The 13,856-nt window shown below is 40.1% G+C and overlaps 1 protein-coding gene across 1 annotated transcript in view; it reads right to left on the reverse strand.

Moving 5' to 3' along the window:
* Positions 1–1,124: 1,124 nt before the first annotated feature.
* Positions 1,125–13,856, reverse strand: part of necab3 (N-terminal EF-hand calcium binding protein 3) — a 35,192-nt gene continuing 22,460 nt past the window's right edge. The window contains exons 7-13 of the mRNA XM_070903292.1: positions 12,130–12,251; positions 10,415–10,494; positions 8,252–8,305; positions 5,328–5,440; positions 4,864–4,941; positions 4,169–4,260; positions 1,125–1,153 (exon numbers count right to left, since the gene is read on the reverse strand). Coding sequence (XP_070759393.1) covers positions 1,125–1,153; positions 4,169–4,260; positions 4,864–4,941; positions 5,328–5,440; positions 8,252–8,305; positions 10,415–10,494; positions 12,130–12,251 — 568 coding nt within the window. The remainder of the gene's footprint in view (positions 1,154–4,168; positions 4,261–4,863; positions 4,942–5,327; positions 5,441–8,251; positions 8,306–10,414; positions 10,495–12,129; positions 12,252–13,856) is intronic.

The following is a 13,856-nucleotide window of genomic DNA, read 5'->3' on the forward strand; positions in this document are numbered from 1 at the left end:
CAAACGATTATTAGCTTTAATGATTTTATTTAAAGTTGCTTTTCAGTTTGTTTACAATTGGTGTACATTACTGAACCAAAACACAACAGAAATATGAATATATCCGAGTTCCATATGTACAGATGGAATAAACTCTACCATGATCAAAATAAATACATGATACATTAAATACATTTCCTCTTCATAACTTAGTGATATAATGAAATCTCCCCATAAAGTGTCAATTCTCTTAGATACAAACATTTTTAGAGATACTTTTACATGAGACAGAGAGTGTCTCAGACTGAAGATTGAGGAGAAGTAACTAATATAACCAACCACTAGTATATCTAGCAATAGATAGATGTCAGGGCAGGTGTAGCTTTTTTTTTTGGCATATGTGCACATGACAGTAGGGTAGCTACACGAAAGAAAAACAGTGGTACAGGATCATACAGCATATACAGCCAGGATTTAAAGGAACTATTCCTGAAAGCTCTTGGCCACAGTCATCAGCATGCATGTTTAGGCTGCAGTAACCCTTCATCTCCTCATCCTCTCTCTGCTTTTTCCTCCTATTTAATTGTATTCAACAGTAAACAACTCATCAAAAGCACAAAACACTACTGCCGTGGTCATTTTCATTCCAACTGGATTTGCTCTATTAGCCTACGATAGCGTCTTACAGTAGGTTGTTCTCCCCTGGCATAATATCAGACAAACACTGCAAGAGAGAGGAGGCTATAGCACAAGTGAGAGACAGGGTTATGAGGAAAAAATTTGAATAAAATGGCTTTTGCATTGCAGAGAATCAGCCACTTCCAAGTCTATAGATTGGCTATAGACGCAACTATATATAGGTGCAACTCTCCCTTTTGATATAAGCGGCACAATAATGAGCAGTCAAAGACAGAAGAACATTAAAAGATGCTGCTGGAGAATTCTGGATGACGCCATTGTCTCTGTCTCCTGTTGCTTTCAAACACATGGATGCCTTTTGAATTCCTCTGTGTGTGTGTGTCTGTATATGTATGCGTGTGTGTGTGTGTGTGTGTGTGTGTGTGTGTGAGTGTGGGTTGATGCGCCAGTGTGTCTTTGTCCGTGTGACAGCGTAGGCAGTAGATGTGACATTCTGGGTTCAGTTGTTAGTTGTTAGTCATAATCCACCAGGAAGCTGAGGAAACACACATACAGAGAGAGTTAGGTCACCACACACCAATCTACTGTATAACTCGGGGCAATTTATGATTCCTTAGGGAAGCGTCAGGGTACATTTAAAAGTCATTAATCTAATTTACATTTTATTAAGCTCCAATTTTTTTTTCCATCTCAAAATGTGCAAATGATTTATGTCATTTGGGGACAAAAACTATTTAACTGCAGGAAAATCACAGCATTATAGATACAGGACATAAGGTCATAAGGTTGTGTCCACATTGTTCTGCTGTTTTCAAACCGTCCACATGAAAGTCCAGCAAACACACGGCAGATACAAATGATTTTAAAGTATGTTTAACCTGGTGTTCAGTCAAAGAGTAGCACTCGCTTAAGCTGTGAACAGATTTTTTAACGGTAATAAAACAAAGTTTGACAGGATAACTCTGTCCTTAAAACACCTGTCTGCTGGTCCAAAGCTCCTCCTGGAAAAAATATGAAGGCAGTGTCTGGTGACTGTCAGTGGCACAGACAATAATAGTCGCTGTTAGGAGCAGCAGAATGTAGTGTTTTATTTATTTTTCTATTATTGATTCCAGAGTCCACTCCTTCCTGCACTGCACTTCATTAACTATCCTCCTTCCTCCCAATCAGTGCATAGTGGCCTCACTTGTATCCTCAGCAGCCAAACTCATCTGAAACTCTGAGCAAAGTAACCTACTAATGATGTCTCAATGCAAACACATAGGCTGTTCTGTAAGAAGCAGCACAACAGTTATTTTACTGAAAATACTGCACTAAGAAAATATTCATCAAAACACAGCATGCAAGCACCCTCAATGCCAGGACCTTCACTAATGGTGACAGAGTACAATCTCTCCTACTGGTAACTTATAATGTTTTATAGCTTATTTCAAGGAGAATTAATTAGACAAACCTCCAACTAGAACTAACACTGAAAACAATAAATATGATTATTTTAGTGTCATTCACACATAAAAGCTGAAAGCACTTAAAGGACAACACCTATTTAGGCTATGCTTACGTTGTTTTTCTTGATGTCCAACTCAAACTGCCTGTTTACACCTGCTTTTAATATTGATCTATATCTGATTACTTTGTTTACAATGTTATGTCTACGGTAACATAGCAACGGCTGCAACAAGTGCGACCCACACAGCTAAATCGCCACCTGTAAAGGACGCAAAGAGCCAGAAATAATAATTAACACTATTGCTTTCTGAAGCATATTTAGAGGCCTGCAACAAATTCATCAAATGTCAAGATGAGAGAGAAGAGTCATGATTGAGTCCTGAGCTGGAGTGGCGGTGACTCATGCTGCTCTGCCATGTGTTGAGCCCGCAGAGGAGTCGATGACGAGAAAATAAGACATGTGCGTCAGACGGAAGTCACATTGCCAAGTATAAGTTTTCCTGCTGGATTAACTTCCACATGCAACTGTGTCTGAAAGAAGGCAACATAATACCTGATATTCTGTGTTTTTACCCTGTTTACACCTTTATAATACACACATATCTCATCTGTGCAATGCGAGCAAAACGTTAGAACCGGCTCACTTTCCACATGCAGAGTGTTTGGGGAGAATATTCCCGCTTGGATATTTATTTATTCAGAAACGTCCAATATTTGCTCAGTAAACGCCTGATTTGAAAACATTTTCTACCTTTAGGCTCAATAAACAAATTCTCAAAGTGAGTTATTGTCAGGAGGCCCAGAAATTCTGGATGCACCCCCAGATTTCCACAGATGGAAGGTTTTAGTACATCTTAACATACCGCATCCAAGCCTAATGTACTAATGCAATGAACAGCTGAATGTGACACACAGAGCAATTACCACATTGACTCATCTTATCTTTCAGTTGGCCAGAGGAGTAGCCAGTGTGAAGAAGGCCGTAACATTAGTTACGTAATTACTTACTACTTCTAGAGAAGTTTAGACTATATAGTGTGTTCACACTTAAAAAGGGACACAAGTAAATTCAAAAAAGTATTTTAGTATGCACACTAAAAAACACTTGAATTTCGAGTGTTGACTATTGTCCCGCAATGCAAAGAGGAAATGAAGGAGCAACACACAGCTATAAACAATTTAAATAGATTGTAGATGGTGGTTTAACAGCCCCAGAAAGAGTCTGGTAAACACAACAACAGCAACAAAGTATTAAATGTTAGTGCAACGCATTCATTTCTTGTATACCACATGCAGAAACACTGACAGTTTCTTGACGTATTCAGTATGGAACTGGGGAACAGCATATGTCATCCGGGCTACTGGGCGAGCAGATATAAACATTTTGCAGCATGGCCCATGATGACAAAAGATAGGCTGAATAGCAAGTCATTAGTCAATTGCAAAACCTTGCAAAGTGCGGTGAACGTGAGCAGATCCCTGACATGGATACTTGTGGCAAACTCAATATGCCATTTTCTGTTCTACTAGCTAGCCAGACTATTTTTCCAAAGATATTCTTCAAAAGACTAGGAATTGCTGCTGACACAGGGGAGAAACAGTGACCCAGCGCAGCACGATCACAAATGACTGAAAAATGACAGATCACAGAGGCAATGAGCAACTGAGCAGAAAGGAAAGTCTGGCTCTTCTCATCACCCAAGGAGTTTGGGTCTAATGTGCCATCACTATGATAAAACTGGATGTGTGTCGTATATGAACACACTGATTATGAAACCATGGTGTCTGTGGACCTCGTTGCTTACAACGGACAAATGTCAGGATATTTTTCTAGACAGACATTTATTCCTTGTGAAGGAGATAAATGAGGTAAAGGAAGTGACAACGTCCTACATAAACATATGAAATTGTACAAAACTATAGAGGCCTGAAAGTAAATGTCAAAAAAATGTTTGTTTTACTTAATAATTGGAGGTTTGGCCACACTAGGCAGGGATTTTCGCAGTACTGGTTTTCTTGCATATTGTCGTTGACATGACATTTAATGTTCACTAATACTATATACACATGTGAATGCACTCACAGACACACATACACAAACCTGGGAGCAACATAGTAGAAACTACTTCAGCATCCTCCAACATGTCAATGATGCAGCGCTGGAAATCTTTACTGCCGTTGGACTGCAGGTAGCTGCAGAGACAGACAACGAAGCAGTAAGATGGGGGTAAAAAGAGAAAAAGAGACAGATTAGAGGAAATCCGAGCTGAACATCACCTAAATGAACTGTTCTCACTCGATAGATTCTGCATTTTAAAATGACAACTGTTTTGAAGATGTTTCTCTTTATTGTATTGTATTGGAGAAAGTCAAAACTGCATTTTGACTCATAGTGAGTTGTTAAGTTGTTTTGTTTTACTATATACTGTATAATACATAGAAATGTTCGGACTTGTTATTGAAAATCTTTGTTGATTTTTTCACGTTTTTATCAAACGCAACAGGTCTGCAAAATGTTCTGAATGATAGATTAATTTATTCATTGATATGTGTATGGCATAGATACCATTTTAAACCATTTAAGCAACATCCGTGTATGTGTGTATGTGTGTGTTCCTGTGTGTGTGTGCGAACTGAGAGGTGGGCCATCTGTGCATCTTCACTGGTGGGGAACATTTCCATCAAAACGTTAGGAGTGCCAAACAGTCTGCCAATATCTGACAAACAACACACACACTCGCACACATCACACACACAACACACACACACACACACACACACACACACCATACTGACCTCATCCAGGAGATGCGGTCTTGCCAGAACTCATACATTATGTAACACGACTTTCCCGGGAGCTTCTGAATGGACACACTGACAGCAGGATAGAGATGAAGAGCAGAGTGGGGCAAGAAGAGGATACAAAGTGAAAGAGTGGATGAATTATGTGAAAAAGTTTTTTGACAGTCTTTGAAAGACGTCAGTTAGAAAAAGGCAGGGAGCAAAGCTTCTTGCAAGACAGCAGTAAAAGAAAATGAGCCCTAATTTCCATGTAAGTCTGGAAAAACATCAATGCTATAATATCCACGGGTGACAGGTGATAAAATTCTCAGTTCACTCATGTCAGTTTTGGCAGAGTTGACAATTAAAACCCCTGATTCAACACTGCCTCAATATTCAAAAAGGTTACCTCAGCAGCAGAGCCTGTTACAATGTTTAAAAGATATATTGCTTTTCCTGGAAACAAGCAAGTCACTCACTGCAGGTTGTCAGAGTGGGCTGAGGTGGCATCGACGTAGCCCTTCAGAACTTTCCGGAAGTTGTCCAGATCTTTGTCGGTCACCGACATCTGCCTCTGAACCAGCAGGATGTTCTGTTGGCGACGAGACAGCAGACAGGGAGAGGAACGAGATGAGATGACGCATTAAACAACTGTCTGCCCAGAAGAGCAGCAGGTTCCTGCGAGTGTGTGTGTGTGTGTGTGTGTGTGTGTGTGTGTGTGTGTGTGTGAGGAGGCATCAAGCTCACATCACCCCCTGAGGTCCAGGCGTGTGTGTGTGGTTATTGTCAAGATGGATACTTTTGAAGCATTTGATGAGGAACTGATTATACCTTCCTAAGGGTACATGTCTCACTATCCCAGACAGATGAGATATAAATAATCAAATGTCATGTCACATGGTATTTCAGTGCGTTCAGTTTTGTTTGTCACTGTAGCTGAAAGCTTGAGTGGAAACAGCTGCACAAAGTAAGATGGAGGCACTAACTGTAAAGTAATCGAAGTAAAATTCAGATTGCTGACACTTTACCTGCACTGTAATAACTGTGTTGCCTCATCAGTGTCTTTCAGAGTTTGTCACTTTCTTCTTATAACACACTGACGCCAGCAGCTGGTCGTGCTTTTCCCTCTCAACTAAATGTGAGCTCACGGTGAGTCGGTGTTGCAAGTTATTTTTCACATTTTGCTCCCTTTGTTCCTTGAAGTTGACTTGTGACGTAGCGCCAGCGCACTCTTTCTACAACGTATCAACTACATGTACCATGAAAATGTTTCGTAAAACTTGCGTCTCTCAATCACCTGCTTTCCATATCAATCCATGGACCTCCTGACCAAGGAAAAGGAAAGACATTTTAAATTGATATACGTTCTTTTTTTCCCCCTTTATCGAGCGATGGGCCCAGCTAACAAGCAACATCTCTGCAGCTGACAGCGAATCAGCATCTTCCTCAGGGAAACTATGCCTGCATTAAGGTCCTCTGCCTGGCATGTGGTCTCTCAACGCACCACGTCAACCTTTTCAGTGGGAGTGTGAGTCACTACTGCAACCACTATCATCTGAAACTTGTCTTGTGGCGTCTTTTTTAAGCATTGTTTATGCAGACTTGAATCTGCCTTAAAGGGTCGGTCCACCTATGTGCCATGTAGCTTTAGTTTAAAAATATTAATCTCTGAAATCTCTCAAGATTTTTGTCATCACCTCAATAAAATGGGGAAGGATGAAGTTAAATGAAATTATGATGACCATAGCATTTAAAGAGCCGCAGACCTCCCTGTGAAGAGTTACTAAACTACTTTTTACCAAAAAACATTGTACCTATGAAAACTGCAATTTTTCAGTGTTCTGAGGAGCAAACAAAGTTGCATTCAGCTCAATTGTATTGCAGTGGCAGAAATTGTACAAGTAAACTCAAAACAACTTGCCTGAGCAGACTCCACTAAAGGTGAGTGAGAAAATACGTGCTTTTGTACTAAAACTACCATTTAGATCTTGTGATCCATATTCTGAATGGAAATACAGTGAAAAGGGAGTTATCCACTGAAATTGTGTGCATTGTTGTTGGTCACTCTAGAAAGAGAAACATTGATCTTTATACCATTTTCTACCATTTTCTCTTTTTCAACCAGTATGAAAACAAGTAAAAACAGGCATTCACTTCACTATTACTGTTATAAATGCTTTGATATAATTGTCACCATAGTTACCAAATAATAGGTTGTACGCTCACCTATCTGCGAGTGTTTTCATATAATAGAGTCAGTTATTTCTTTCGTCCATATGCGAACACGTCAAATATACTCAGACAGGTTGAGCCTCGTGAACACAAACTGGCCCTTGTCTACTTCAATCTTTCACCTTGAGGCTGTCATATATTGATTCTCATACCTGTAATGAGCTAGAATGAGCATATATGTGCCCAAAAAAATACATTAGACTTGCTAGTACACTTGGTTTGTGGTATCATTTGCTTTACGACGTTTAAAACTAAATAATAAACAATAATAAATTATACCATGTTAGCTTTTTGGAACATACTGTAACTACTGGAGGTGCACACGACCAGAAAGAGTAAAAAGAGGAGGAACTGGAGGAGAATCACAAGTTAAACACATAGTTGGAGATGAATTATGCCAGCAATGGTGTTAGTAAATGTTTTGAATAAATAATCTTGGCATATGACACACATCCAGACAAGTTTGGTTCCTTTTAAAATAAATGTTTTGTTCTTTGTGATAATCAGCAATTATCCACTAGAGTGAGTCCTTTCTTTGTTTGTACTCTACTTGATTTGCACAGTGAGGCGCAATCAAGCTACTGTATAGTCTGCCAAAGAAAGTTATTCTATGTAATCTTTCTGCTGTGCAGCTCTCTGTGCAGGCAGAGAGGTGACACATTTCAACATTACAATGCAAAGGTCTCAGCATAGAGTCCGACCTTCAGTGTTTGATTGCCGTGAACTGTAAAATATTAGTTTGGTTTATATGGACCAATTTGAAATTCTATATTTATATAGTTAAATGTGCATATAGTTATTTTAACAGCTTCCTGTTCAAAAGCAAGGGGTAGAAGCTCATCAAGAGTTGGGAGTTGAAGTTGGTCCGCTTTAGGTGCAGACAAAACCTAAACAGCTTGTTTGTCCTCCACCGCTCCACGTCAATCCTTAACAGTTCCTCTGTGTGTGTGTGTGTGGCTAAGCACGGTTTGGTTTAATAATACCATGTGTGTGGCAGCCTGTGGTGTAATCCATGCACCACTTAAGCAATCACTAACTGTTTACAGCGATTGTCATGACAACAAGTGATGCTACTTTAAAGATGAAAACTGCTCAATAAAAGCTACAAAACAGAATGTTTAGTCAGTGTTTCTTCACTCAGGTCAGTATTCTTATATCCGTGCTGACTTACAGACTTGTATGTGCCGGCCAGTGTGTCCTCTTTCAGTGGCTCCAACTTGGGACCCTGAAACAAGAAGGTAACACATTTGAGAAGAAGCTCTTGGCTCTGTTAAACATCTGATTAAGAAAGATCAGTGATGCCAGACGTGTGGGCAAAAAACAATACAACCATCTGTAATCAAGAAGGGCAAAATGCTTGTGTGCAACTTGCTAACTACTTCTCTTTTTTATTTGTAAATGCATTGAATGTATATTAAAGAGATTTAATATTTTCAGATCTAATCAATATATTCTTTTGAAAGGCATTAGAAAAAATATTTTTATAAGATTTTAGTAACAACCAGAAGGGTTTTTTTTTATACATATTTCACATAACTTTTATTGCATCGCACAAGTTTGCATGGCAAGCTAAAACAACAACAGGCTATTTTTGAAATAAGTAGCCAACATCACCTCATCATACCAACGCAGAAGTTATATAATGATAGAAGCACAGAGTTCTGATGGCTTGAGCACATTTACACACGGTCATTTGCACCTGAGGGCAAATTGCACCTATTTGCAGGCTGCAGGCAAAAATGGGGCACATAAAAATAGTCAACTGGTAAAAAGTATGTGAATCGCAGCCGTTACTGTAAGGCATTTTTTTTTTCTCTGCTGCTATATGATATCTGATGTTTTTATGTGTGTGATTTAACATTTGACCTTAGTGCAAGATAAATTCCCCACAGGGCTTTAAAGGTTACATCTGTTCTTTTAATAACGCCATTGTGTTCCTTAGAGCCTTGAAAAAGAAGTGGAAAACATGTAATTCACAACGCATTATTTATTTTGTGCAACCCCAGGATATATACAGTATCTCGTCTATCTCTAGGATATGATGTTATGAATAATGAAATCCAGAAATATAGTAACACATAATGAGCTTTCTGTCTTAAAGGTTATGGTTCTTGTGTGTGTGTGTGTGTGTGTGTGTGTGTGTGTGTGTGTATACAACATAACCTTTGAGGCAGAAAATTCATTCTGTTGCATTTGAGAGAGCAGAGAGAGGGAGCAAGATGGACAGGAGGTGTGTGTGATGGCGGTGGCGTTGAGGTGTGGGGATGGATATTGCACTCAGAACATCCTGCAGGTTATGAATTGCTTTGATATTGCACTCTGAGTCCCTCTGGGTTGGCAAAGCTGAGGGCTGGAGAGAGGAAAAAAATGCTTCGAGAGACTGAAAGATGGGGAAGAATGAACATCAAAAGATGGGAATAACAGGAGTTAATAAAGAAAAGAACAGACGGAGAGAAAATGAGACGGAGCAGAAGATGGGGCAGGAGAGCGTGAAAGAGGCTTTGAGACGTGGTAGTGAGGATGGGTCATGGGATACTGGATGAGAGGTAGAGAGGTGACTGTGCTTCGTGTTTGACAGACACACAGATCTGCAGAACTCCTCTTAGAAAAGCATATTTTTTTACATGCTGTGAGTGCACCCTTTGTTTCATCACAAACACACACAGATATGCTCTGAATTATTATGCTGTCAGTGCAAAAGTGCACCTAAGTGACTGAAAATACACAATAAATCTGTCGTTTTCCAATCAAGACTGAAACCATTCAAGCACAAAGCTGACACCTTGCCCCGGACATAATGATGAAAACACAACACCAAACCAGTCCAGTGGAATCCACATGCTGTAAGCAATCTACCTCTTACAGGTATTACCATAAAGATATGCACAGTCTGTAGTGCTGCTTGTGTAGCCTAATTGTGTACTTCTCATTATTCTTAACACCTTAATATTCTGTGCCATCAAAACAGCAACAAAAAACGTTTGAAAAGCTAATGCATTAGGCGTTTCTGTTTTGCATATTCTCTGCATAATTTAAGACCGACAGTCGTTTTAAAAACGAGGTGGCAGGCCTGTGACAGTACGACAAACAGCCCCCAAACAGCCTTCGTTATTTTGTTATTTCCTATTACATTGATTCCATTACCTGTTCAACAAACTTAATACATTTAGTGTTGATGACTGCAACGTGATGTATACGTATTCATGGGAAAGTTATCTATGGGAGATCACCAGGACCAGAGGGTGCTCATATTTGCTTCACCTTTCAGATCCAGATTGTTTTCATGAACACATTGTCTTCCACTTCAAAATACACAGAAGGAGCTGCTTTATACCTGACACTCCAGTTTATCCAGCAGCTGCTGCAGCCTGTTGATTTGAGAGCACCAGTTCTCTCCATCTTCCATGCTCACACCTGCAGACAACACACGACTAAATCATCCGAATGACCAAAACAAAAATATATGTATATAAATCTGTGTCCCAGTTCCATTGTGCATAATAATTATAGCTGGATTTAAGCAAGTATAGTGGTATAGTCGTAGTGAATACAGTATTCTGTGTTTTATAGTATTGATATATACTTCAGAGTTGGAACACGACTGAGAGTTTGCTTTCTGTGTTTAATCATGCGATTGGTGACAGGAGACCCCATTCAGTCACATCCCAACAGATGGTTTCACTGACACAAAGAGGGCAACGCAGAAGTGGTTTTATGCCCCGTGTGAAAAATGCTTCCTGGTAGAAATGGCAAAAACAATCTACTCCCACTCCCAAAAAATTGTGAAAGAATATACGATAATTCACCTATATGACAATTACTGCTCAGACTTCTTATTATTACGTATATAAAAAGACATCCAACTCCCAATGCAGCTGAATGACAATTTCTATGAAAGGTTTTTGGGAGCCACAGTTCATTCCTTTTCATTGCCGGCTCAACATCTGATGTTCAGTGTATCAATACAAGTGAAGAGGGAAATAAATGAGGCTCAACTGTCTCTAGAAACTGTCAATATGATCTTTGTAGGTGAAAAACACCCTCAGAGAAAGCTTACGGCCTGCTCTAATTATGCACAATGCTAGTAATGACAGTGATGGGAATCATCCATGTGTACACGATTCCCCCAATGGCTGACAAAGTACATCTCATTATTGATTTGCTTTGGTGGGAATGTTAAACTAATTACCATGATGTTTGAAATGTTGATTTATGATATGGTGTCATTTGGCCACAGACTTCGACTTAATGCTGCATGTATTTACAGGTCAAGGACATTATATAGAACAGAAAGCTAATGTGGGTTGTTTGTCTGTGGCTCTTGTGTTGTGTAGCTGCTGTCTGGCTCAGTGTGACCGTCTGCTCTGCCAAGAACACTGACGTTACTGCTTAATGCAACATTTGATTGGCTGTATCGGAATAAGGTCTCCATCTACGTAGATGGATACACAAAGTGTTTTACAGAGCAGATGTGTATGCTGTAGCAGACAAAAAAAAATGCAATTGAATTTCAGCTGGACTGACACATAAATGAGACACATCGTTGCACTGGGTGACATGTTTCTGCATTTTGATGAAAATGTGCATAATTTATTTTGAGTAAATCCCACACTAGAAAATAGTCTGCAGCAACTGTGTTCTTTACTCCTGTTTGAGGAACGTTTGGTAAAAACTACAATTCCCAGCTGTTTTAGGAATTTCTTTAGCAATTTTTAAAAATGTAAGTATGTTCATGACCCTTTTTTAAAGATTACAAGTTACAAACTTAAGTAGGAACACTGGGCTTGGGGTTGAGAGCCACAAAGTAGTAGGAAAGTGAGAAATATTAAGAGATGAATTAATACATTGTTGGTTTTGGTCTTTTGATGGTATCAATTGACAAAAAAAAAAAGAGAGAGAATATCGCTAGCCTTATCTTTTAAGCACTCATTGTAAAGTTGACTGAAAAATGTGTAAAATGTAAAGGGATAAGATGAGTTTCTGTTTCATTGAGCTTGTTGGGGATACTGAAAATGATTTAGAAAACATGTAATATGATATTCTTCTTACTGGTGGTCAGGATGCCAGAGCAGGGATCTGATGGGGACATGCACAGGTTATTATGGACCCTGCGACCGCACCGCCTGCCATTCCTCTGTACTGCTGTCAGCTCCGGTGCCTTTACCTCTCTCCTGCCATGACAGTGGTGGAGACCCAGGGAAACAAAACATCAGACAGAAAAGACGGCAACTGTCAGAGGGAGAACTGCGGAAAAAAACCCAAAACAGAAATTGAATATATGGCAGACAGAGGTTGTCCCACAGGGAATGAAACTAAGGAGGAAAGAGAAACGGTAGGAAGAAAGAGCGCAAGGGAAAGACAGAGGGAAGCAGGGAGAGAGGTAAGGAAGGATGCATTAATAATTGATTTCAATCAGAAACTGAGATCATGTCTGTGAGAGAGAGAGAGAGAGAGAGAGAGAGCGAGAGAGAGCAGTCAGTGGTGCAGAGACACAAGAACCAGACAAACAGCAAGTGTCCAGAATAAAGGTGAAAACACTTAGAGAAGGGCCGGATACACACCAGTGCTTAATAACCCACAGGCTGCATGTTAAAGAGGATGGACCCTCACACTTACACATCAAATATTCACTCACACACACACACACACACACACACACAGCTCTATCGTAGATGGAAAAGTGTTTGCTGTCTGTAAATGCGGAGTGTCAAGGACAGGACGTCAAGCACTCTGTGTGGTTGTAAGAGTGTGACATGAGAATGTGTGTGTGTGTGTGTGTGTGTGTGTGTGTGTGTGTGTGTGTGTGCGCCTCTCTGTTGCTGTGTGTCTAAATGCCTGTGCGCATTTGTTTGTTCTTGTTAGTGTGTGCTTCTTTCTCCTTCCTTTTGTTGTGTCTTTATGTGTGCATTTATTAAATGTGTGTGTGTGTGTGTGTGTGTGTGTGTACGCAGCATCACGCTGACAGCACAGAGGGAGCGCATTGCTAGGAGGTTCTCATGCTGAGAACAGCCTGGAGCCCAAAGGCCACTGCAACAGCCATAAATCCACTGCAGGGAAGCAGAGAGGAATAAGCTGTTTGTTGCCAACTCAATATGTCTCTAATTCTGCCCCTCCCAACACTCGCACACTCTCAATGCCCTCTTTCTCTTTACAAAATCTATGCCTGTTTGAACAATCTTAAAAGAGTTATTTGTGGCCAAAAAGCTCCTCATCTCCTTCTGTACGCCACCTCTCTCCCTTTTCTGTCATTCATTTACTTTTTGTATGCATCTTTCTTTGCTTTCTCTTTCTCCATGACTCACTTGCTCTGTATTTCAATGCCACCCTTATTATCCTTTCTCCTTCTGCTCCCCTTCTGCCTCCCCCAGTCCCCTCTCAATAATTCACCTTGGCTATAACCACTCCATTATTTCCAATAATACCAGTGTGGCACCCAGAGGGGAGAGAGGAGAGCTCTACTGAGCCCTGACACACGCGGTGCAACAGACAGCGCCAGCTGCAACTCGTGCTACCAAATTGGATAGCTGCGAAATGTGCGGAAAGTATCCTTGTTATTGAAAATGATAACAGTCAGTTGAAAGTGTCACGATATTGACTTGCAGTGAGATAGATTTCCGCTCATTAAATGTCCTTGATGGATTGTTTCTCTGAGCATCCTTTGCATCGACTTTCTTTAATAAGTGATGCATCAAAGACGTGCGGGAGCTCGAGATCCTTAATGAACTACAATGTATAGAGAAAAGTATAAAGTACACGTTTTTCCACTGCAAAATGTA

The sequence above is a fragment of the Enoplosus armatus genome, chromosome 3 (genome assembly GCF_043641665.1).
Source record: "Enoplosus armatus isolate fEnoArm2 chromosome 3, fEnoArm2.hap1, whole genome shotgun sequence".
NCBI lineage: Eukaryota > Metazoa > Chordata > Actinopteri > Centrarchiformes > Enoplosidae > Enoplosus > Enoplosus armatus.